A 25,885-nucleotide genomic window follows, 5' to 3' on the forward strand; every position below is an offset into this window, starting at 1 on the left:
GCGCAGTACATTTTTTATTCTGCATGGTTAATGTATAAAATATCCCCAGTTCCCTCAAGAAACAGTATAGTATCTAAAGCACACTTTGATGAACACTGAATATTAAAACACTGTACGATACTATATAGATCGGCTGAATAGAGGCAAACAAAATAGTCTTCTAAGAACATACCACAGCACTGACAATATGAAGAAAAACGTTTGGAATTATTTTTAAATTCAAACTTCTTTTGGTTGTTCTTCACTGAGGGGCTGTAGAGGTGAAAAGGTAATCAGGTTACCACCAAAGGAAATATGTCTGGCAAGCTCTCCATGTTTCCTCTCCACGTGAGTGAATGAATTACTGCAGTTTAGGCCTGGCTGGAGAATAAATTCAGAGAAGTCACTTAAGGAACCACCAAGAGTTTCACCAATTAAACCTTCAACATTGCAAGTTAATAGTAAATTAATTAATAATGAATAACATTTTTCTACATAACAAGAAAATGATTAATGACATAATGATTGTGCCACTTTCCAGCAGATCTAACTTCAAACATATAGTATTTTTAAATTGAAAAGATATATTAGGAATATATGCCTAAAAAGGTGATCACTAATATGTAAATGGATTTCAGCAGCATATATACAGGATGAATGAAATTGAGGCCACATGTGCAGATTTCACAAACCAACCCTAATCCACACCATGTAACAGCACTTAATAGGCCTTTCTCTAAAATGTGATCCTGCTGGGATCCTTTTCTTTGTTCCCCCTCAAACTCTACTTCAGGTTCAAATGATGCTACAGAGTAAGTAATATTTTGGTTTAAAATAGGTGAACCTATTCAAAAAAACTTTTTAAATATAAATTCTAATATTTATGGAAGTAGAAAAGAATTCAGAGACTAAATTACAAAGTACTAAGATTTATCAACAAGATACTGTATAATTGTGAAGCACTTTTAATCGTATTACTAATATATGAAAAACAGAATATTATGGTTCATGAATTTCCAGATTTAGTTATAAGTATCGTATATTATCAGAACCAATCATTCAGAGTTCAGATCTGGGAACAGGATTAAATCAGGTGTATATAAATTGGCCTTATGCTAAAGTCCCTGACCCTCTAGGTCTCAGTCTATGATTAAAGAAGGCTAAGACCGAGAAAGAACAGAGTGTAACACATCCCATTCTGCTCTGGCGATGCAGGGCAGCCCAGAAACCTGAACGCAAAGAAAGCATCTTTGAAAGATAATGAAAGCCGAGATACATATGCAGAAGCCTTTAGGGAATTATTAGCTTGAGGAAGCCAAGCATTTGCCAGTCTTCATGAGTTTAAACAATAGTTGCTTGATCTTGCACTTGCCTTAATACATGTTTTATACTCTGAGATCAAAGATTAGCAAACCGAAGCCATTCTTTGACCCATTTTGAGATTTTTCTTATTTCTTGAGTTAGGCCCATGTTGTTACGAATATTCCTCCTAGAGCCACTTTTGCTGCATCCCACAGACTTTGGTGTCATAATTCTGTTTTCATTTATCTCTAGGCATTTTTTATTTCTACTTTTGATTTCTTCGATGACCCATTCATTGATTGTTCAGTAGTTTGTTGTTTAATCTTCATGTTTTTGTGGTTTTCCCAGTTGTATTCCTTTACTTGACTTCTATTTTCATACCATTGTGGTTGGAAAAGATGCTTGATATGATTCCAACCTTGAATTTACTGACATTTGTGGACTAATATGTGGTCTACCCTGGAGAATGGTCCGTGTGAACTTGAGAAGAATGTGTATTCTGCAATGTTTGGATGAAATATTCTGCATACACCTATTAAGTCTACCTGGTCTAATGCATCATTGAAGTCTGAGGTTTCCTTATTGACACTCTGTCTGGATAATCTATCCATTGCTGTTAAGTGGGGTGTTAATGTCCCCTATGGTTATTGTATTGCTTTCATTTTTTCCTTTTAAGTCTGTTAAAATTAGATTTATTTTGGTTCTATGTTGAGTGCATATATATTTATAAATGTTATATCTTCTTGCTGGATTGACCCCTTTTTATCATTATGTAGTGCCCTTCTTTCTCTTTTATTACAGTCTTTGTTTTAAAGTCTATTTTTTTTCTGATATGAGTATAGCTATACCAGCTTTCTTTCTGTTTTCATTTGCACAGAATATCTTTCTCCATCCCTTCACAGTCTGTGTCCTTACTTCTGAAGTCTCTTGTAGGCAGCACACCGATGGATCTTGTCTTTTTATCCACTGAGACACTTATCTTTTGACTGGCAAATTTAGTCTGTTTACACTTCAAGTAATTATTAATAAGTATGTACTTATTGCCATTTTGTTAACTGTTTTCTGGCTGGTTTGTAGTTCTCTGTTCTTTTCTTCTCTTTCTCTCTTCTTGTGTGGTTTGATGGCTTTCTTTAGTGTTATGTTTAGATTTCTTCCTCATTTTTTTTTTTTTTTTTTTTGGAGAGGGGATGGTGTTTACTATAAGTTTCTTCTTCGTGGTTACCTTGAGATATAACATCCTATGTATAAAACAGTCTGAAGTTGATATCAACTTAAATTTGAACATAATCCAAAACTTTACATTTTTGTCTTTTAACCTTCATACTTGGTTTATAAATGATTGATCCACTACCTTTATATTTACGTTTTTCCAGTGAGATTCTTTTACTCTCATACGTTTTATTATTAATTAGTGCCTTTTCTTTTCAGCTTAGAGAAATCCCTTTAACATTTCTTGTAAGGCCAATTTAGTGGTGATGAACTCCTTCAACCTTTGCTTATTTGGAAAACTCTTATTTAATCTCTCCTCCAATTCTAACCCTGCTGGGTAGAGAATTCTTGGTTGGAAATTTTTTCCTTTCAGCACTTTGAATAGGTCACGTCACTCCCTTCTGGCTTGTCAAGTTTCTGCTGAAAAATCTGACAGCCATATGGGATTCCCTGTATGTAATAAGTTGTTTTTCTCTTGCTGTTTTTAAGATTCTCTCTTTATTGTTAACTTTTTAATTATAAAGTGTCTTTGGTGTGGTTCTCTTTGAGTAAATCTTTTATTTGGAACTCTCTGGGCTTTCTGGACCTGGATGTCTGTTTCCTTTCCCAGACTAGGGAAATTTTCAGCCATTATTTCTTCAATTTTTCTGGTCCTTTCTATCTATTCGTATTCTTTCGGGACCCCTATAATGCAAATGACATTCTGCTTGATGTTGTCTTAGATGTCCCTTAAGGTATCTTCAGTTTTTAAAATTCTTTTTTCATTTTGCTGCTCTGTCTGTGTGTGTTCCATTGTTTTGTCTTGCAGCTCACTGATTTGTATTTCACCTTTATCCAGTCTGCTGTTGAACCCCTTTTAGTATATTTTTCATTTCAGTTATAACTTCTGTTTGGCACTTTTTAAATATTTTCTATCTCCTTGTTGAAGTTCTCGCTGAATTCCTCAATTCTTCTCCCAAGTTCAGTGAGCATCTTTATGACAATTACTTTGAACTCTTTATCAGCTGGGTTGCTTAGCTTCACTTCATTAAGGTCCCTGATCCATTTTGGCAGCAGCACTGGAAAATCTCAAGGTAAGGCTGTAAACCACAGTTGTCAACCCTGGCTATACATTAAAACACCTGAAGGTCCTACTCCAGATCAATGAAATAAAAATATCTGGGGGTAGGGCTGAAAACCAATGCTATAAACACTTAGTAGTAAACAGAGCACTTTTTTATTCATGCCACAGTGCCAGCATTCATGAATATAAATCAAGACAGCTCTGCTTACAGAGAAATTTACAGTTAATAAGGAAAATATATTCCTGAAGTTATAATATGTTTTAGGAACATAATATATTCACATTGTTCTCTTAGAGATTTAATGTGTGCACTGTATGCATTGTGTGCCTATGTGCACCTGTGGCTATACATAAATTAACATGGGAGAGATGAGAGCTTTTACAAGAAGGTGTCACAAAAAGGCTAATATTTGAACTAGACTTAGAGGCAGGAAGTCACCAAAAGAAAAGGCTGAGGAGCTTCCAAGTAAATATAGTAATCTAAAAGGAATAGAACAAAAATAACCAATGATGATTCAAGGTAGCATAGACGTTATCTTCCCAACTGTATGCTTCAGATGGGCAGAAACCTTGCAGTATATTTTTCTTGCATCACTTGGAAATACCTAGCATAATCCAAGCCACAAATTAGATATTCAAGTATTCAATAAATTTGTCATAACAAACTTGATAAATAAATCATGGAGGGAAATAAATCTTCAGAGTTTAATACTAAAACATACTATATTTTAAAGTAAACATGAAATTTTGTTCCCATTTTGATAAAAATGAATAACGAATGGGTTTTGGAGGAAACGAAACAATGACAAGATGTAAATTTTAAATTTTGCACACAAATTAAAAAGTAATATTCATTTTATAAAACAAATCTAGATTATAAAGAAACTTTTCAAATTAAGTTGGAAAACTTACTGAATCAAGAAGATGGCATTCAGTCGTGATACTTTTAGTATCAAATAATACTGAAAAACAAAAAAGAATTATTTTTAACTTTTTAAAGAATATTCTCACAGTCCAGGGTTGTTAGAAAATGGATAAAGCCTTGAAAAATATGATAAGTTCCATATTATTATATCAAATACTAAGACAAAAATACAGGTCATCTTATGCTGTAACATTTTTTTTAAACGTTGTTGAATTTCTTAGTAAAATTCTCACCCTTAATTTCAGTATAAAAATAATTTTCTATAAGCAAATCTCATGCTTGTAATATTCAAGTTACCCAAAAGATCCTGGATGAAGAATGTAGCTGGAGTACATTAAATGTCTGGCCATCGTAATGTTTGTTTTGCCTTAGGTCCCAGCCAGAACAGCACCACAGAGCAGCAGGTGAAAATAGTAGGTGACACTATCAGACATTATTTTAACAAAAATGCAACAGTCATTTCCTACTGTAGAACAATCACAGCAAAGTAGGTAGGAATAAGCATTAGGGAAGAAAAATAGGGCATTTTGAAGAAAAGTTTGAGGATGTGTGTTGAAAGGAGGAGAACTGAAAAAAAAAACTTCAGGAAATTTTTCTAATTCTGAGTTTTCACAAACAATAAAGGACCCCAAGTTGTTAGTTGGGTTTTATGTAAAGTGTTACTTATATCCCACATGGATTAGTATCTGTTGTTAATTTTTAATAGGTCTACCTCAAAAGGTTTAGGGTGGAGAATGGGGTATTACTGCACAAACTAATTCTCACAAAATATTTACTGTGTCCAACTATTCAACCTTCATTCTTAGAAACTGGTACCCAGAAGTATTTAAGATAATCTAGACATTAGTCCAAGTTCATTTATTTACCAAAGCCTAATTTAAATATATTAAAAAGACCTCACCTGACTGAGAAGTTTTAGTTGCTTCTTCCTGTGAGATGTTCTTTTGTGATGGTATATTTTTTTCAGGACTACTCATGAAAATATCCTGTGCTGTAATTGAAGAATTTAGTTCCATTCCTTCCACAACATCTGAAATTTCTTCCTTTTTGTTAATATTAATATTATATGCCACTTCACCAGCAAGTACAGGCAAACTCATTCTTTCACTGGGTAAACAATCCATCTCCAAGTTTATTTTATTTGCACCCTGGAAGTAAAAGTGGTTTTTATATTTAACTACCAAACATTGGAACAAATAGAAAAAGTCTTGTTGCTATTAAAAATAGTAAAAACAGAAGGATGACATTCTGAACACAGGCTAAAGGACATTGTGAACCTATCTCACTCCTTAAACAATTAGCTCAGATAATATTATAGCAATAATATGATCAAAAGAAAGTTTCTCAGCAAGTACCTGTACTCCACTTCAGAGATTGGTAACCATTTTCTGTGAAGGGCCAGATAGTAAATATTTTAGGCTTTTTGAGCTATAGAGTCTCTGCCACAATCACTCAACTCTATTGCATTACAAAAGCAACCAGATATAATATATAAATGAATGAATGTGGCTGTTATAATAGAATAATTTACAAAAATAATCTTGATGTGAGTTGAAGAATACAAAATGGCACTACGGTGTCAAATAAGCTAAAGGCCTTTGAAATAAGAACTATCATTTTATATGACTGATTTAGACTTCCAATGGATATTCTGGGGGTTGTTTATGGAGTTACTATATACGATAATGATATAGATAACATACTGGGCTATCTAGGACTCTAGAATATGACTTACCTGGTTTACTTCAGTTAAATCTTGTAATCCAGGACACTGAGAATCTTCTACTATGCCGTTCCTGAAAAAAGAATAAAAACAGCATTGTACTCAGATAATCAAACATATTGCTCTGTTTTGACTTGTTTTGAGACTATCCTTTATGGATCAAAGATGGAGTCTGGTCCAAGATCAGGCCTGATCCAGATAGATTAGTTTGGGACTATAGCTACTATAGGATGGCCTGACAAAACAAATGCATCCTTCCCCAGAAAGCTCACAAGTCTGTTTCCATTCTGGTCAGTTCACTAGCAATCCTGTGAACCTCAGCCAAATCCAGAGCTACATACCAGAGAAAAGTTAGGAGAAAGGTAACTTCTGGGGGCGGGTGGCAGTTTGAGGCGACAATTCAATTATTGTATAGCTGGACTTGGCTACATTTACTTGTTAGTTATAAACTCTAATCCTGAAGTCCTTAACTTGTATTTTATTAAAAATATCTGTCTCAACCTCTTGCAAGTCATGTTTTTGTTTTTTATTTTAATACACTTAATTTTTCTGGTTTTCAGTTGCACTCTGCCTTCATCGCACAAAGTTGTTTATGTGTAAGATGCTATCTTTGGGAGTATCTTTGGGAATTAAGTAAAAAGACTTTTAAAAAGTACCTATAATGTCACTTAAATACAATCATGGATCTTCTTAATAAAAGTATATACAAACAAAGTAAAATAATTTGCATTTAAGAAATGACAATAAATTGTTATTTTATAATCCACAGGTTTCTAGAACATCTAAAATATTTTAGCCCCCACAAAGGCTAAATATACTTTGGTTTATACCAATAATTAAAAATACTAAAACTTGTTCCATGAAATATTTAAGAACAATAGCTTTCATTTGTCTCCTCTATTTCAGTTCCTAGGGTGTTCTTTGTATGTTTGACAGCCTTCAGTTGTGCTGCGACGACTGATTTATCCCATAACCAGATTAATAATCCTGATAGTCCTCGCTTGGCTCCAGATTATAATTTTATTTCCTATTTATTTTAAAGCATCTTTTTCCTATGAGCTTTCTGGTATATTTATGTCCCATGAACAAGGACTATATAGGTAATTTGGATGCATGTGTGCAGAGGCAGTACTATGTAGTGGAAAGACTGTAAACAGCCTCCAGGTTTGCCAATTATATGCTAAATCTGGGTAAATTACTAACGTTTCCAGTCTTCTCACTTGAAAAATGGGGATCTAGTACCTCCCAGGATTGTTGTGAGAATTAAATGAGATGACACATGGCTAGCCCATAGTAATTGCTCAGTACACAGTAGCTCCCCTTCTCTAAGCTTAGTTTATCTACCAGCACAGCAATCACAAGGTACTCCCTATAAAGGCTGGTACCAGGTGCCTACCTCTCAATGACCCTGCAGGAAGGCAATAACACTGCTGTTTGGAGACGACGAAACTGAAGTTAAGGGAGTTAATTAACTTGTCCCAAGGTTTCATATCTAGTATGTCATACAGCTGGTTTTGAGCTCAGATCTATCAAGCACCAAAGTTGCAGTCTGTGTAGCACCAAAGGACACTACACTGTTTTTCTTCCTAGTTCTGTAGAATTAACTTTGCCTATCTAAACACGACCATTCATCAATCTGAAATCTTAAGCTTCAGTTTTGCTCATTTATAAAATAGAAGTATTGCCTATATGTTACAGGGTCATTGTGAAATTAAATTAAAAATGTATGTCTTGCATATTTTACCAGGTTAATAAATCAGCATGTACTAAACTCTTACCGTGTTTCCCCAAAAATAAGACCTAGCCGGACCATCAGCTCTAATGCATCTTTTGGAGAAAAATTATTATAAGACCTGGTCTTATTTTACTATAATATAAGACCTGGTCTTACATAACATAATATAAGACCGGGTCTTATATATGTCATATATATTAATTTTTTATATTAACTTTTGCTCCAAAAGACGCAGTAGAGCTGATGGTCCGGCTAGGTCTTATTTTCAGGGAAACACGGTAATAACACATTAAAGAAGTACCTGTTTTCAGGAATATCTGAAAGCAAAGTCTTCTCAGCATGTTCACTTCTGGTGCTCTTAGGATCAGGATTCTCTGGTGACGTCATTTGTCTTACAAGGCCCATCTCAGCCCTGTTCTCAGACACAGCTTTGCTGACAGACTTAGGTGTTCCAAGTTTTTGAGAAACACATTCAGAAGAGATAGAAAGTCCTAGAAGATGAGACAAATTACCTCAATATCAAAAAGTTCTTTCATTCACTTTTCATTATAATTAGGAAGACAGTGCAAATTCTTCCAGTTCTCCTACAAACTACCTTCTTTCTCCTGTGAAATAATGTTTCTTAAAGTCAAATGCCCAGGACTTACAGTTAAAGATAGTATTGAGCACACACATTCTACTTTCTCTTGACATCCCACTTCTATAAGCAGTAAGAGATAATATTAAAAGACAGAATACTACAAGGACAAAGGAAACCAAAAAAGAAACAACAATAACCAGAGAATTTTGAAGCTGCAATGTAGATGGGTGAGTGGACTCTTACTTAGTAGACCAGAGAAAATAAATCCAAAGCAATAGTCAGGAAAGATGAGAATCAACCCAATTTATGCCACAGCACGCCTCAAAAGAATTGGTAGCCTCAACTATCTCTGGAAGTGGAGATGAAAATGGAGCTAAAAACAAGGAGATTGGTTCTAAGTCACCTTAAAGAACAATTAGAGCCCAGATTTCTTTCCTCATTTTGCACAGCTGGGCAACTGTCATCATCCCTCCCTCCCCACCCCCCAACCACCGCCACCACCATCACCACAAAAATCAGAAAACTAGAGGCTTATTCCCAAAAAAACGTAAAAGAGAGGGTGTCTGGTTTAGGTGATACCAGGTAAGGTTGAGAGATGGGTATTATATGGAAAACAAAGGGATTAAGTGACTATTTACAAATAAACTGTTGCGACACTCAGATGTTTCCCCCCACATGGCTCTTGAAAGATTAACAGCCAGAATTATATGTTCCAGGCAACAGACTGAAAGAATGTTCTCTGAGGAATCTAACTAGCCCATGAGAAAGGACAAGTCCAGTGATATGCATGTTCCCAGCACAACGGAGCAGTTAACCGCCCCCCCCCCCCGCCCCTCCACGAAAGACCCTACTCACACTCCGCCATGCAGAGCCCTGCTTGTACCCTGCTTGGCAGGGAGCCGTCCCCAGACACCTGAGGAAAGCCTCTACTGTGAGAGATAGAAACCAGATAAAAATACCTTAGAACAAATACTGACTATATGGGGGAAGGAAACATAAAAGTTAGCATTCATGGCCTCAGAAAGATAAGACTGTGCAGTTATGAAACAAGTACAGACAGTAATAAAATGAAACATAAACACTCGGAGAATGAGGAAGAGCTCTTAGGAATTAAAAATATGATAGCCAACATGAAGTTGAGGAAATGCAGAAAGTAAAAGAAAATAAGAAAGAATGATAAAAACAGTCTATTTACCAAGAGAAAAATATGTGTTTCTGAAAGAAAGATAAGAGAGACCTAAGGGGAGTAAATCAAAGGAATAATTCAAGAAAAAAACCTACACCTTGTATAGAGAGGGCGGTAAACAACTTAAGATCCCAAGAAAAATTACTAATCACTGTGTTGTATGCCTGAAATTAATATAATATTGTATGTCAACTGTAATGGAAAAATACAAAAAAAATTAAAAAGAATTAAAAGTAGTTGCCTCTAGGTAGTGACAAATGGGATGAGAGGGGTTTCGTGGGGGGGACTTCTGCTTTGTAACAAGCCTCATATAAACTATGTGCTGTACAACTAACATCCAATTTTAAAAAGATGAATTTTTGCCATAAGCCTTAATCTCCCTAGTCACAAGGAGAGAGTTGGGTACATGAAATAGTGGTGAGTTCGTAGCTGTGGAAACCACTAGAATCCTTGGGAAGTAAGTAGCAAGGGGCCATGTTATCAGCAGTGAGGCAGTTTCTGGGTATCCAGGGAGTGCAGCGGCTGAGAGGAAAGGAAGCAAAACCCAAACTGCACCAGGTGTGACACCTAAACTGACAGGGAGGTTATCATATACCTGAGGTTATACATTTACATTTTAATGTAAATATTAGATAGCAGCTCAGGTTTATTTTCAGAAAACTTCCTAGTAAAATAATGGGGAGTCCTTCAGCTGATTAGTACTTGAAGAGGCTTTGGCTCCTTTCTCTTTGAAATAAGTATCTAGCACTTAAAGCACTGATAGAAGTGCCTCCCAAGATATAAGGAACAGATTACTTCCACTATGGCCTCACGTTCTGTGGCTTATCAATAAATAAGTTCAATCACGATAAATAAATTCAATCTAATAGTCTATGAAAAGTTGCTATTGAAAAACATAGCTGGATTTAGAAAATTTTAAGAATAGTTTCCTAAAATATTAAAAACTGGTTTCACTGGAATATTTTGAAATTAGTGTATTTTACTGTGTTTCAGAAAGATCTGAGCAAAAGTTTTAATACAAATGAAAATAAAACCAAACCCATCTTCCATAAGCTTCATTTTAAAGCACAACTAGAGAGGCATAATAGTTCGATGACTAAGTTTCCTTTGCATCTTAAATTCTAATCCAACTTCTAACTAACCTGAAGGAAATGAGAAAATCACCTAACTTCTCGTGCTCCCATCATGTCCCTTACCTCTTGGGATCCTGTGACCTACCAAACAGGATTATGAGGTTAAGTGGTAATAACAGATGTGAAATTACTTTGAAAATGTAAAAGCAGTTTAGAAGATGTCATGCTTTCATCTAATCATACCCATCAAAATGTGATTTGCATGTGTTTGAGTATATAGTCTATTTTCCAGAAATCACAGAGAGCTTATATTCCTTCATGTGAAAACTATTTTTCACCCCCCATACAACCTCCCATCCAACCAAATATTTTTCTTAAGTAGTCTCAGCAGAAAAACTAACCTGAGAATGATTTAACAGGACTTTCAACCCTGAAAAATCCAGCATCAAACACAATTTTATCAATTTCCTTTGGCATGCCAGGGCCTGCTGCCTCAGCATGTTCTTCCTGCTTAATTCTCTCTCTCATTGCATTTTTTATGGCAGCTAGGCGATTTCTAGCTGCAATTCTTCCACCATCGTCCTGTTTTGGTTTACTTGCTACACCCGAGACAACTTTTTTCTGCAAAAAGAAATGACGATATTTATTAAAGCTACTCATTACCACCTTACAAGAAAAACAAAGCGTACATAACATATTTCACACATTCATCATACATTTATCAAGTTCCTAGTATATGCTAAAAATGCTGGGGGTCAAAAGGCAAAGGACAAAGTTTCTGCCCTCAAGGAGTTCCTAGCATCACAGTAGAAAAGCTAGAGAAGAACACGGAGAAGAACACATGTCATGTTAGTGACACATTCTGAGGGCTGTAGGAGAACATAAGGATAACACCTAAATCAAACTTCAGAGGCATCAAGAAAGGCTTACAGGAAGTAGCACCAGGCTGAAATTCAGTTAGCCAGGCTGAAAAATAGGGTGACGAAAGGGCTCTGTAGAGAGGATAGCATGTTTGCAGAACCAGAAGTGAAAGAAAGCATAGAGGATTTGTCAAGAGATAAGTAAAAGCTAGATTATAAAATCGCTTACATATTACCATTTTAAGGAGACACATTTATACAGAGGACAAAGGAATAGATTATTGATGATTTTTAATCAAGAGATTAACATTATCGGATGTGTATTTTAGAAAGGTCACTCTGTCTACAGCATGGAGAATAGACTGGAGGATTACAAGCCCATTAGGAAGGAGACTACTGCAATGATACTGGGAAAAGGAGATGGTAGTTAACTTGAGGAAGAACTAGAAAGAAGTGAAGAGATATTTAAGAAGTACAGTTAAGAGGACTTTGCGTATTAGATGTGTGTGGGGTGGAAATAGTAAAATAAAGAAGGGTAAGAACCAAAGAAGATACCGAGGTTTCTATCTTGGACACCTAGTAGGATGGTTATACCATTCTCTGAGACAGGGAAACATCAGTGTGTGTGGAGATGATTTCAGTTTGGGATATACTGATTTTAAGGTATACTGAGTCAGGATATATAGAACAAGAGCTCAGCAGTAAGTGTAGTTTGAAATACAGATTTGGAAATCATCACCGGGTGGGCAATTGCACAGGAAGAATATAGAAGGAGAGAAGAGAATTGAGGTAGAAATTCTAAATATCACAAACACTGAAGGGATAAGTGGAAAAACAGAAACTTGCAAACATGACTGAAGAATGGGCAGAGGTAGAAAGAGAATCAGCATAGAATTTTAAGAAAGTAAGCTGTATTTAATACTGCAGAGGATTACTTTATAATTAAGTGTCTAATAACTTCAACAACTAATGGATCAATAACCTTGGTTCTAGAGGCACAGAGAGGGGTAAAGCTGAATTGCAGTGAGTTGGAGAAATAAGGGGGAATCAAAATAAAGACAGATTATAGACAACTTTTTCAGCTTGTCTGATTGGGAAGAAAAATAGGAACAGAGGTACAGATAACTAGAGGGAGGGGTGGATATCACAGGTTTAGTTGTTTTTTGTTTGTTTGTTTTGTTTTAATGTAAACCAAGAGAAGACCCTTAAACATGTCCAAAAACTGATGAAAAAAAGGGAAAGAGAGAAAACAAGGCTAACTGATGGGATGATAGGTCAATGAATAAGAGGTAGGAGGGAATGGTATCAAAGTACAGGTAAAAGCCTAGTTTTATTTTATTTGTTCTATAATCTTAACTGTGGCCTATAAAAGAAAGTAGGAGGAGAGAGACACCTGGTGATAAGAGACAGAAGTACAAGTCTCTGATACAATGCAATCTATATTGTTATAGCGGTTATCTATATATCACTGACGATATTAATGCTTCCAGGACTAAGTACTCAATAAGAAATACCCACAATAGCTTCAAAATATTCAAGCATCCTTCACTGCTTAGTAGATTTGAAATTCATTCAATTAATTTCATCACTATTCTCAGGGTCCTTGTCGTGAGACTTCATTACTAAAATAATTTTATAATAAGGTTCTTTCAATAACACACTAACATGTTAAACAAATTCAAAACAGCGTTTTTATTTGGATTCTATAGTATAATAAAATACCAATCTAGAAACCCGATTTTTATAAAGGCATTTTTCTGAAATCTAAAAGAAAAACTGACTGCTCCAAGAAGTTAGAGAAGTATCCATTTGGACCAAAAACTTGGAGTTAAAACATTACTAGAAAAAAAAATTGCTACAAATATGTAAGAATAGAACCTATCATGTCAACAAAGCCAATTTTACAGAGAAAACAGGAAATTTTACAAGATAAAGAATATGGAACAAAGCAGAGGTTCTAAAGAGCCCACTGTTCCTATTTTCTATTTAAAACATTCTTTCATTTTGAAATATATCACACAAAAGAGTATATAAAACAGAGAGACAGCATAGCCTAATGATTAAAAATATGGGAGCGAGAAAGAGTGGCCTAAAACCTAGCTCTGCTGGGGCAAATGATTTACTCTTTCTGGACCTCAGATTCTTGAATTGTGAAAAGAAAATAATAGTGCCCACTTCATAGCACTAACTGTTGTGGAGATTAAATCAGTTAATACATATAAGGTACTTGGAACAATATTTGGCATATATTAAGTATATATAAATTTACTACTACTAGTACAAAAATATATATAAGCAGTTTAAATAAAACAAATATGCACATACCCACTATTTAGCAACTTAGAAGCTCTCAGGCAGGGTGCCCCAATTTAATCACAGGCCCCACCGTTCTCCCTCCAGAAATATCCACCCTGAATTTTGTGTTGATCATTTCCTTACTCTTTCTTCAAAGACAATCAGAATATCGTAAGTAATAGATGAAACTTATTTTGCAAGATGATGAAAAATCTGAAGTTAAATGTTTTTAAATCTTAAAAATGAAAATTCATTAAAGTAGACAGGTCTATATTAGAAAACCACAAACTTACCCGAAAGAACTTTTTGCTTGTATTATAATTGTCTTGCCATCCAGATTCCTCAAGTTTGGTCAGATTCTTGAATTTTTGGTTTACATCTTCTATCTGTCAATAGAGTATACAAGTTTATCAGAGTAATGCTAACCATATTAACATTGCAAACTAATGAACTGAGGCTTCGAAAAAATTGAGAGCGACTTGCACTGGTGACATATAAAATTAGACTAAGTCATTCTCGATTTAGAATTCAAATCAAGAATTCTATGGTAAAACTGTTTATTATTATTTTTGTCTTATGAACCTCCAAAATCTACATAAGGGATGTTATATATGAATAAATCTCCTAAATTATTTTTGATCTTGAAAAGATGCTTAACATCATGACTCATTAGGGAAATGCAAATCAAACCTACAGTGAGATGCTTCACACCCAATAGGATGGCTCTACTAAAAAAGACGGACAATAACAAGAACTGGTGAGGATGTGGAGAAATGGGACCACTCATACATTGTTGGTGGGAATATAAAATGGTATAATTACTTTGGAAAACAGTTTGGCACTTTCTTAAAAAGTTAAACACAAACTTACCATATGATCCAGGAATATTTAGGCATCTACCCAAGAGAAATGAAACCATAAGTCTGCACTAAGATTTGTATGTGAATATTCATAGAAGATTATTCATAACCACCAAATAGTGGAAATAACCTAAGGGTCCATCAACTGGTGAATAAAGAATGCTATATCCGTACAAGGAACTACTACTCAGCAATGAAAAGAAACCAAGTATAGGTACAAGCCACAATATAGAGGAACCTCAAAAACATCATGCTAAGTGAAAGAAGCCAGATACAAAAGACCATATATTGTATGGTTCTATTTAATATGAAATTTCCAGAAAAGGCAAATATTTAGATAATAAGTAGATTAGTGGTTGCTTGGGAATAGGAGTAGCAAAGGAATTGACTATAAACAGGCAGAGGGATCTTTTTGTGGTGATGAAAATGTTCTAAATTTGGATTATGGTGATGGTTGCACAGCTCTGTAAATTTTACTAAAAATCACTGACATTGTATACTTAGAATGGGCAAATTTTGTGATATGTAGATTATACCTCAACACTGTTCTTTAAAAAATAAAGGCTCCAGAAGCCAACTTGAAGAGGATCCCACTGGCCAAAACTTGGAAATGAGAGTCAGTAAAGTGTAAACAATGTAAACACATCAAATATCTTTAAATCCATAAATTAATAATGATACTAAAAAACATAAAATTAATTGGTCATCATTAAAGAATGCTAGTGAACCAATTCATTATTATAAAAACTGGAAAATATGCATATATTAAAACTGGTCATACGGTAATGCTTACATTATTATGGCTATATTAACACTTATTCACATTCTGAACTATATAAATTACTGGGATTATTGTTATTTCTTCACTTGTCTCTCTAGATTTAAAAATTGTTCTGCTTTTTATTTGCTTATTTTTTTATGTATCTATCAATTCACCTCTAAACTCTACAAATAAGTTTTCTCTTAATATACTTAAAAAAACAAACCAATCAGTTATTCTATTCAGTTCCGCTTCACGGAGACAGATCTTGCTAAGCCCTTGGTCCTCCTCCTCCGCCAGTCTGAACTAGAAGCTTCCGCAGCTTGTTGCACACCTTCTTGACTCACCTCAGCCACAACTCCCTTAGCTCCTTTCTGGGGATTGGTTCCGCTTCCTCCCCTTCCTTGGCTTACTCCCTCATTTTTATGAGGTACTCAGTTTTCTGAGAAAGGATGCATGGGTGGTAAAATTTGAGACTATGTGTCTTAAAAAGTACCTTTCTACCCTCACACTTGACTGGTTGGGTATAGAAATCCAGACTGGAAGTTATTGTCTCTTAGACGTTTGAGGGAATTGTTCTCCCAACTTTCTATGTTGTTATTGAGAAATCCAAGGCAATTCTTCCCGATTTCTGACCCTTTGTATGAAATTTGTTTTATCACTCTTCTGAAAGCTTCTAGATTTTTCTTTCTCCCAGGAGTTGTACAATTATATTTAATGACGTGCACTGGTGTGTGTCTACTCTGATTCACATTGCTAGGCACTTGGGGGGGCTCCTTCAGTCTGGAACTCAGGTCCTCCAGTTCTGGGAAAAAATTCTAAACTATTTATTGACCACTATTTTTTTGTTATCTTTTTCTGGAATTTCTATTATTTGGATATTATACTTCCTAGACTGGTCCACTTAATTTTCCTATCTAGTCTCCCCTATTTTCTATTTCTCCTTTTTGCTCTGTTTTATGGGAGATCACAACTTCATAATGAATCTTACGTTTCTGCTCTCATAGTTTTTAACTTTGAAGAGCTATTTTTGTTGTTCTCTGAATGTTCATTTTTCAATAGCTATTCTTATTTGGCAGATGAAATGTCTGGTCTCTTCCTATGTTTGCTTTGGCCTCTTTGTTTCAAGTTTGAGGCTTTCCTCAAATGTCTAGTGATTGTTGGCTACTAATTCTTAAAAGAGTATTTTACATGCTTATTTCTAAAATAACCTCAGAAAGCTAGAAAGTGCCATCTCCTCCCATACCTTTACTGATCTTCCCAGTAATTCCCTCTATCATAGCATTTTTTGCATTAGATTGGAATTACATATTGTGTCTGACTCAGCATTAAAAGTATAAAACTCCTCTGGGACAGAGAATGTGCCTTATTAACAACTTCTAACTGCTAGATGAACTGAATTACTAAAGACTGGATTTACTCATTTTCTCTCATGTGGAATAATTATAGGCTCTTCAACAGTTGAATATAATCACCATTTCTAAGCCATATAGAAACTATCCTGATAATATGGGGAGAGGGGATATCAGTCTTAAAATTTAGACGTATATTACAGTTTATAAAGGTGCTGTCTAATATCTCATTTAATATATCTATTATCTCATTTTTAAAAAACAGATTCAAAAGTTAAGGTATTCAAATTACTTGGCCACCTACCTGAAAACTAACCATATCCCAAAATCCATCCAGATCTGTACAGGTAGTCTCCTTTTCACCTCGTTTATATTCACAATCATCCACTAGTCCTTCAAACTGTTTGAACCTTTCTTTCATGAGAAGTCTTGTTTGACCAACTGTTGTGCGAATAAGATCTTTAGCTAAAGGAAATAAGAGGTTTTTAAAAGTTAAAGGACAAAACAGGACCTTTATTGCAAGCCAACCAGCTGATGAGATCTCACCCCAAATATCTTAGGGCTTACAGATTCAAATTCTTACCTTAAAACAAAAAATATCTACTACAAAATGTTGTCGTACAAATACTGAGCATAATATAAACTATATGCTTTAATTATTGCTAAAAATTAGCAATATTCATTCTCAGTATATTTAATGATGTGGATTGGTGTGAGTCTACTCAAACAGCAAATAGCATTCTACATGTATTTTATAAGAATTTAACATCAAAAAATTCATTGCACATCAGTATTTAAAAAGGGCTTCACACTGACAGCACACAAATGATTTTTTTCTAAATAGCTTCCCCAAATAAGTAAGATTAAGGAACTTTTCAGGAAATCTGCTCCATGTTGATTTAGGTAATTTTAATTCAGAAAATATTTTTGCCTAATTAAGCAACACCAGATATGGATGTCACTCATAAAGTCATATCAAGAAAATCTAATAATAGACATATGTCTAACTCTCAGGATTGATAGTCAATATTCTAATTATTTACACATTTTAAGTCATATATCATTTTAGCACAGAGACATTAGCAAAATTCTTACTGACAATAAAAGTATAAAGTTGGACAACACTAGATTTTGATGTTTCAGATAAATGTAACCATATTAAAATAAATATAAGATAAAAAAATATAAATGTTCCCTCACCATCATCTGGAATGTCCAGTTCAAGCTTCCTCTCCCATTCAAGGCAGTGTGAATTTAATTTCTCAGTTTCTGACTGGAGAATATTTCTAAAATTATGACATACATTTATTTCAGTTTTACAAATGTTTCTCAGATGAATACCTAAGTATTAGTACCACACTTATACAATATTAATTTCCCAGAGTTGATACTTATTTTATGAATTGTGGTATATTAAAACACATAAATATTAATACAAGTCGATATCCAAATATGTCCATCCTTCTACATCTGAAACTTACGTGGATGGTTAATGTCAAGAGCCCACTTTTCAAGCTAATATGTCTAGTTGTTTCTAGTGTTATTTTTCAGAGGCTGAACAGAATCAGACATTCTTTCTTTTTTTAAAGGTTTTTTTTTTTAATTTTATTGGGGAATATTGTGGAATAGTGTTTTTCCAGGGCCCATCAGCTCCAAGTCATTGTCCTTCAATCTAGTTGTGGAGGGCGCAGCTCACTGGCCCATGTGGGAATCGAACCAGCAACCCTGTGGTTCAGAGCTCGCGCTCTAACCAACAGAGCCATCCGGCCGCACAGAATCAGAAATTCTTTAGTTCTGTTATTAGTTCTCCATTATTGTTCATGGAACTAGGACCAATCCAACTGCCAAGAGTAAGTTAAAGCTAAAAACTGCTAAATCTGAAATTAGTGATAGGGCCTTACAGATTCTAATTACTAGGTTTTACCTGTCCGAAGACAGTGGTTCTCAGCTGGAGTCAACTTCGCCCCCAAGGGGACATTTAGCAATGTCTGGAGGCATTTTTGATTGTCATAAACTAGAGGCGCGCTACTGGCCAGGGATGCTACAAAACAGCTTATAGTGCAGAGGACAGTCCCCACAACAAGAATTATCCAATCTAAAATGTCAATAGTGCCAAGGTTGAGAAACCCTGGCCTAAAGTAAATTTAATCTGTTTCTTTATATAAAGCATCCTAGCAGGAAAAACTGACAATAGTTATTGTTTCTTAGAAGAAAAATTTAGCTGTTTACATCTAGTGGCATGACAGAGAACAACTTAATGAGAAAGGAGATGTGGCTTAGATCTGTCATTATTCAGTTGAGTAAATTGCTTATTACCTCAATGTCTCAGTTGAACAATACAATAAACTAGCTAATCTCTAAAATCCCTTAGGATTCTAAAACCTTATGTTCTAACAACAGTTGAAATGGCTGTCAAACATATTAAAAGATATACAGAATAGAGCAAATGAATATTAAAGCTATAGTAAGATAATATTTCTCCTCTATTTGATTGGTAAAGCTCAAAAAAATTGTTAATATTGCATTGGAAAAGATATGAGAATTCTCCTGCTACATTCACTCAAGAATAATGGTACATAACCATTTCCTGTATGATGTGGAATGCTAGGGCCTGTCTCCAATTGCAGCCATCTGATTTGTTTCCAAGAAATTTAGGTGACATGGTTGAGGTTTCCCAAACAGGATGTCAATTTTTTACTCTTCGCAGTTGGGAGAAACATAATCCTATCTCATGATTTAGTGGAATGAAGAGCCTCCTACCACCTCCCAATATCCTTCTTTTATAAAACAAATATTAACTTTGTTTGTGGGGGGAAAAAAGGTATGAGAAAAGAGAAACTCCCATACCTTGAGGGAGGAAGGACTGTAAATCAAGGTCTTTATCGATTTTCACAGGAGAGAACTCAAAAGCATACAAGGTTTTCTTTGAATATAGTAGGTTTTCTTTAATATAATAGAATAAACCCAATGTAAATAACCAGCAGCAGAGACCTATTAAGTTAACTGAGGTACATCCATAGAATTGGATACTACTTGGCCATCACAAAAAAAACCACACACACAGAACAACATGAGTAAGCTCTTTAAGGACTAAAATGGAATGTCTCCTACATTAAAAATGAAAACAGAATAGTATGTTATTGTTTATATTAAAAAAAGAAAAACTATATGTTTATGTTTTTCTACATATGGACTATGTATCTCTGGAAGTATTCAGAAGAAATGAATAACACTTGCCTCCAAGGAAGCTTCGAACCATGGGGTTGGGAGACAGTGGGGGAAAAAGACTTCTCACTTGTACCTTTTCCTACCTTTTGAATTAGGAACCACATAAATGTAGTAGCCATTGAAAAATAATTAAAAATTTAAAAAAATAAATGAAAATCACACAAAGTCAGTTTCCTCCAAATTCATCTATTATATTAAGGTTAAAATAGTTTAATTTTGGTATTAAATGTCTAGACATTAAAACAAAATTCTTACACTAGGAACAAATGGACAAACCTGAAATATGGCACATCATGCTGTGGCTGAGATAGCTGATCTTCATTTATTTCAAATGATGGGACTTCTTTTACTGGAAGGCCATTTGAATTTTTAGTAGTAGTTTGATCTTTACTTAAGACATTTTCTATAGATTAAAGAAAATGTTACATATAAATTTCAAAGCAACAACTCCTAAAATGACATCCTCCTCAATAAAACAAATTGTTTTAAATCCTTCAATTTTTTCAATGTAGAATTTTAAAATTTTCTCTCAATGATTTCATTCAACACATTTCCTCTAAAGTATCTCTCAATATTTTCATCTCTTCAAATTTGCATTTATTCCCTCTTCTCAGTCTGTATTTCTCATTCCAACTCTCTCTCTCTCTCTCTCTCTCTCCCCCCAACCCCCCGCCAGATCTTTCCCCATGCTTTTCCATCTCTCTGACCCCGAGATCACATCCCTGAACTATATGGAAGAGACGGCTCTATAACAAATCTCTAACAAATCATAATCCAGAAAAGTAAAAAATTTAATTGAAATACCATACCTTTATTCCAAACTGTGAGAGAATCCAAAGCACATCGTAATTTATTTGAATCTTGGTGCACTGTCTTGGCAGAGTAAGTTTTGCATTTTTGTGCCCAAATTTCTTTTATTGCTTCTTGAGTCTTATCACTAAAAACAACAGCAAAAATATATTTCATGAAACATGAACCCCATGTAGCTAAAAGATTTCAAAATTATGTTGCTTTTTAAAAACCTGGGATAAGATGGAAATACCTTTTTTTTTTTTTTTTTTTTTTTTTAGATTTTATTGGGGAAGGGGAACAGGACTTTATTGGGGAACAGTGTGTATTTTTCCAGGACTTTTTCCAAGTTGTTGTCCTTTCAATCTTAGTTGTGGAGGGCGCAGCTCAGCTCCAGGTCCAGTTGCCATTGCTAGTTGTAGGGGGCGCAGCCCACCATCCCTTGAGGGAAATCAAACTGGCAACCTTTGTGGTTGAGAGCCCACTGGCCCATGTGGGAATCGAACCAGCAGCCTTTGGAGTTAGGAGCACGAAGCTCCAACTGCCTGAGCCACCAGGCCAACCCTCTTTTTTTTTTTTTTAACGTGTCTATTCTATAGGGGAAAATTTTAAAATACTTATAGTGGGAATGTCCATCTTTACTAACTGTAATGAGATCCAAAGGTTCTGAAGATCTCTTAATAGAACATGGTGCTGAGCAGTTTCTACCAGCCGGTCTTTGCAAAACAACCTTGTCCTTTTCTTTTAAAAGATTCCAACTGATTCCCCCCCACCCCCCGCACTTTGCAAGTTAATAATTTGTCTTTAGAGGTAGTTTTTCTAAATTAACACTCAGCAAAAAAACACAACCCAAAACAAAACCATATCTGAACTACATTATAGCAACTGCTTCTTTCTAAAAATTTATTTCTAAGTATTATAACAAAATCACTTATTAAAAGCAAAAAAAACCACAAAGTGTAACATGAAAATAATAACAATGCATAGGAAATATCAAAATTGTCAAACATTATTGCAGCCTTCGGAAGAAATTTTTTACAAGACCAAATTTTCATGATTTATTATTGACATCATTTACTAACTAAATAACTTTTTAAAAGGCCAAATCTAAGAAAGACATTTTGTTACCCATCTTAGCAAAAAATTCATTAATATTACTTTCTTACACTTCTGTTTTTAAAGGGGTCCAGGCGTAACTGGGTGTCAAGAAAGCATTGGCACTTCTGGGAGTCAAAGGTGTAACTTGATAGGTCTTCAGACCATCTAGTGGCTGAAACATAAAATCCTTAGGTGCAAAGGAACTCTTTCCTTTCATTTTTGCAGTATTTGTCTCAGGCAAGTTTTTCATTTTTGATAAGACTCCGTCTGGATCCATTCCATTTGTTGCAATGGTTTGTGAATGCAAATTATTTTCTTCACCATCAACTTGAAAAGAAATGACCTAGATATGAGTAAAAACAAAATAGAGTGAGAAATTTTCTTCTGAGGATAAATGTGACCAATTTTTACAGGACTGAAAATGTAAAAGTTGAGATACACGTTCCATGTACATAATTTAAGAGACAATAAAATACAATTAAATATATATATGGAATCAGAAGACCAGCTACACTAAACCATTGCTATAATCTAGAAAGAGAGAGAATCAGTCCTTACTAAAAGAAATAAATAATAGGTTTTAGGTATTAACAACAAATCAAAATATATGAAAACAAAGGTGGAAAAATTTACTCACCTAACAAACACATATCTTTTTACTTAAATTATGTGCATAATTACAATGGTTTGAGAATCAGAAATCCAATGTTTATTCAATGACTACTATTGTCAAGGACCAGATCCTTTATCATATGAACAAAAATATTTTTCAGTGCGACACAGTAAGATTAACCATAAAAATGTGAAGCATGTTTTCTTTTTCAACTCAATTTAATTGTTAATTTAGTTTTTATTCACTGAGATATAATTGACATATAACATTATATTAGTTTCAGGTGTATAACATGATTCAGTATTTGTGTATATTGCAAAATAATCACAAGAAGTCTAGTTAATATCCATCACCACACAGTTACAACTTTTTTTTGTGTGATGAGAACTTTTAAGATCTGCTCTCTTAGCCACTTTCAAATGTACAACATAGTATAATTAACTATAGTCCCCATGCTGTCCATTCCATCCCCGTGACTTACTTATTTTATTTTATTTTTTTAAATGTATGTTCAGGGCAGTTCCCTGCCATATTAGGAAACTGGTGTGTGTGTGTGTGTGTGTGTGTGTGTGTGTGTATATATATATATATATATTTATTTTTTTTTTTATGATTTTACTGGGGAAGGGGAACAGGACTTTATTGGGGAACAGTGTGTACTTCCAGTGTGTATATATATATATATATATATATTTTTAAGATTTTACTGGGGAAGGGGAACAGGACTTTATTGGGGAACAGTGTGTACTTCCAGGACTTTTTTCCAAGTCAAGTTGTCCTTTCAATCTAGGTTGTGGAGGGTGCTGTTCCACTTCAAGTTGTTGCCCTTCCAGTCTTAGTTGTGGAGGGCGCAGCTCAGCTCCAGGTCCAGTTGCTGTTGCTAGTTACGGGGGGCGCAGCCCACAATCCCCTGTGGGAGTTGAACCGGCAACCTTGTGGTTGAGAGGACGCGCTTCAACCAACTGAACCACCAGGCCGGCCCGGGACTTACTTATTTTATAACTAGAAGTTTGTACCTTTGACCACCTTCACCCGTCCCACTCACTCATTTTAACATAAATTTGAGAGGTTTTTATGTTTCTGACTTTTAATGAGATACGAACTGAAACCAGAGTATTTCAACCTGGACAAGAGTTTAAGGGTAATACTGTCCCTGAGGCCAGCATGGGAGTGAATGTAAAAACTAGTGATAATCCTTAAGGAGAAAATCAATCTCAAGGGAGGAGCTACAAAGTGCAGCGCTTGTCTGTGAATATTTACCTTATATTGCCTTTCTGGAGGTTCTATGTTTGATTTTTAGAAAGGATCTGGTCAGGTTTCTTACACTTTGGCATAACTTTTTTTTTTAAGATTATGGAAATGTAGCATGGATTATAAACCAAGGAACTGGGTCTTCAAAATGGTGGCTCTTGTTTGAAGACTCTACTAGGCCCTATGCTAGATGACATCAGGAATATTAGGTTATTTAATTCTTAATACTAGTCCATGTAGGTATTACATGTTAGAGATGGGAAAACAAACTCAACACTTGCCCAAGTTTACATAGCTAATTGGAAGCAGAGACAATATTCAAATTCAGGCTTAATTATATCCAAAGTCAATGCATTTCACCCTACCCCATTAAAACTAATTTTCATATGAAGGTTCCTGTCATGTGTTTTTATTACATTTTCTATCTCTTGTTAACCAAATTATGGTTTCTCTACCTATTAAGCTCTGGGTATAAGATACCTGAAAAACAACAGTAAATCCTCTTATGCTTCTTTATGGTTCAAGAGGTGTTAACACACATGTAGGTTAACATCTTAAAGCAGTTCTTTATGCTTAATATCAACTTTATGAAAGTAGCAACAAGATTTTTCAAAGTAGCCACCATGTTTCCCCGAAAATAAGACCTAGCCGGACAATCAGCTCTAATGTGTCTTTTAGAGCAAAAATTAATTTAAGACCCGGTATTGTATTGTATTGTATTGTATTGTATTGTATTGTATTATATTATATTATATTATATTATATTATATTATATTATATTATATTATATTATATTATATTATATTATATTATACCTGGTCTTATATTTTATTATATTATATTACGTAAGACCCGGTTTTATTTTACTTATATTAATTTTTGCTCCTAAAGACACATTAGAGCTGATTGTCCAGCTAGGTCTTATTTTCGGGGAAACACGGTAGAAACCAACAGATGTTTATACTCTACCTTGTCAAGTTTAGTTTCTATTTTTTTGGCAGGTCTGCCTTGATTTGTTGCCTTTCTTTCTGCTTCATTATCTAAAATAAAAATAAAAGAAGTCATCCATTTTGACCAGACAGAAAATGCTACATTAAAAGTACTAGGTGATTTGGGAAAGGAAAAAAAGGCAACAATAGGAATGTATGTCTTAAAGATTAAAAGTCATATTATAAAATAGGATAAAAACAGATTAAATTTCCTGCCAATCATAGGCCATCTGTTTTCAAAACAAAACAAAGGTGTTAATGTATTTTACCTTTTGCCTCTGAAAATAGAATACATGTTTATTATAGAAAACTAGGAAAATAAATAAGAGCACAAAAACAACATTAATCAAAAAAACAAAAACAAAAAACAAAATCACCCAAGATTACGTTACTCAGTAATAATCACTATTGATACTTCAGGGTATATTTTTCCAGTTGTTTTCCAATGTTCACATATTCACATACATATATTAGAACTATAATAATCATATTGTTCAGGCTTTGACCTGCTTTTTCTTTCCCCGCTTAACATATCATGAACCATGTCATTAATGTTCTTTCATAACATTCTTAAATGGTTATACAGTATTCCACCAAATGGATGGACTGTAATTTACTGGGGCTATTAATTTTTCACTTTGAAGCATGGCTTACACCAATTCGGGTACTTCAACGTTTGAGGACCCACTGTATGTATGCTACCAGAATGTTGGGGCACAGAACCTACCTTCAAGAATTGGCATCTCCCATTTTCTCCTCTCCTATTCAAAGAAGTACATGTTGATTTTAAAAATTGAACCCAAAAAAACCTCAAGGACCGAAACATTCTAGTTCAGTCATTACTCAAGAAACAGTTCTTACCATTAGGAGCTCTTGTCACTGGCTTTCTTGTTGTAGTAGATGAGACTGTTCTGGCAATCTGCTTTGCTGTTTGAGCAGCTGATCGAGTCATTCTCACCGATGTGGACATTTCAGGCTGTAAAGCTGTGGGAAAAAGTAATCAAATCAAATGCTT

At 34.6% G+C, this 25,885-nt stretch overlaps 1 protein-coding gene across 2 annotated transcripts in view; it reads right to left on the bottom strand.

Moving 5' to 3' along the window:
• The window catches only part of DLGAP5 (DLG associated protein 5), a 69,752-nt gene continuing 43,867 nt past the window's right edge, over window positions 1–25,885 (bottom strand). For both annotated transcript variants that reach the window (XM_019725755.3, XM_019725754.3), the window contains exons 6-19: window positions 25,732–25,854; window positions 24,851–24,921; window positions 22,086–22,360; window positions 20,940–21,067; window positions 20,407–20,533; window positions 18,103–18,188; window positions 17,207–17,367; window positions 14,224–14,316; window positions 11,177–11,396; window positions 8,238–8,427; window positions 6,214–6,274; window positions 5,380–5,626; window positions 4,466–4,515; window positions 1–360 (exon numbers count right to left, since the gene is read on the bottom strand). In XM_019725755.3, the coding sequence (XP_019581314.2) occupies window positions 220–360; window positions 4,466–4,515; window positions 5,380–5,626; window positions 6,214–6,274; window positions 8,238–8,427; window positions 11,177–11,396; window positions 14,224–14,316; window positions 17,207–17,367; window positions 18,103–18,188; window positions 20,407–20,533; window positions 20,940–21,067; window positions 22,086–22,360; window positions 24,851–24,921; window positions 25,732–25,854 (1,973 nt within the window). In that variant the 3' untranslated portion in view covers window positions 1–219. The remainder of the gene's footprint in view (window positions 361–4,465; window positions 4,516–5,379; window positions 5,627–6,213; window positions 6,275–8,237; window positions 8,428–11,176; window positions 11,397–14,223; window positions 14,317–17,206; window positions 17,368–18,102; window positions 18,189–20,406; window positions 20,534–20,939; window positions 21,068–22,085; window positions 22,361–24,850; window positions 24,922–25,731; window positions 25,855–25,885) is intronic.

Source organism: Rhinolophus sinicus, chromosome 3, assembly GCF_057876585.1.
Source record: "Rhinolophus sinicus isolate RSI-liver-muscle chromosome 3, RSI-T2T, whole genome shotgun sequence".
In the NCBI taxonomy this organism is placed as follows: domain Eukaryota; kingdom Metazoa; phylum Chordata; class Mammalia; order Chiroptera; family Rhinolophidae; genus Rhinolophus; species Rhinolophus sinicus.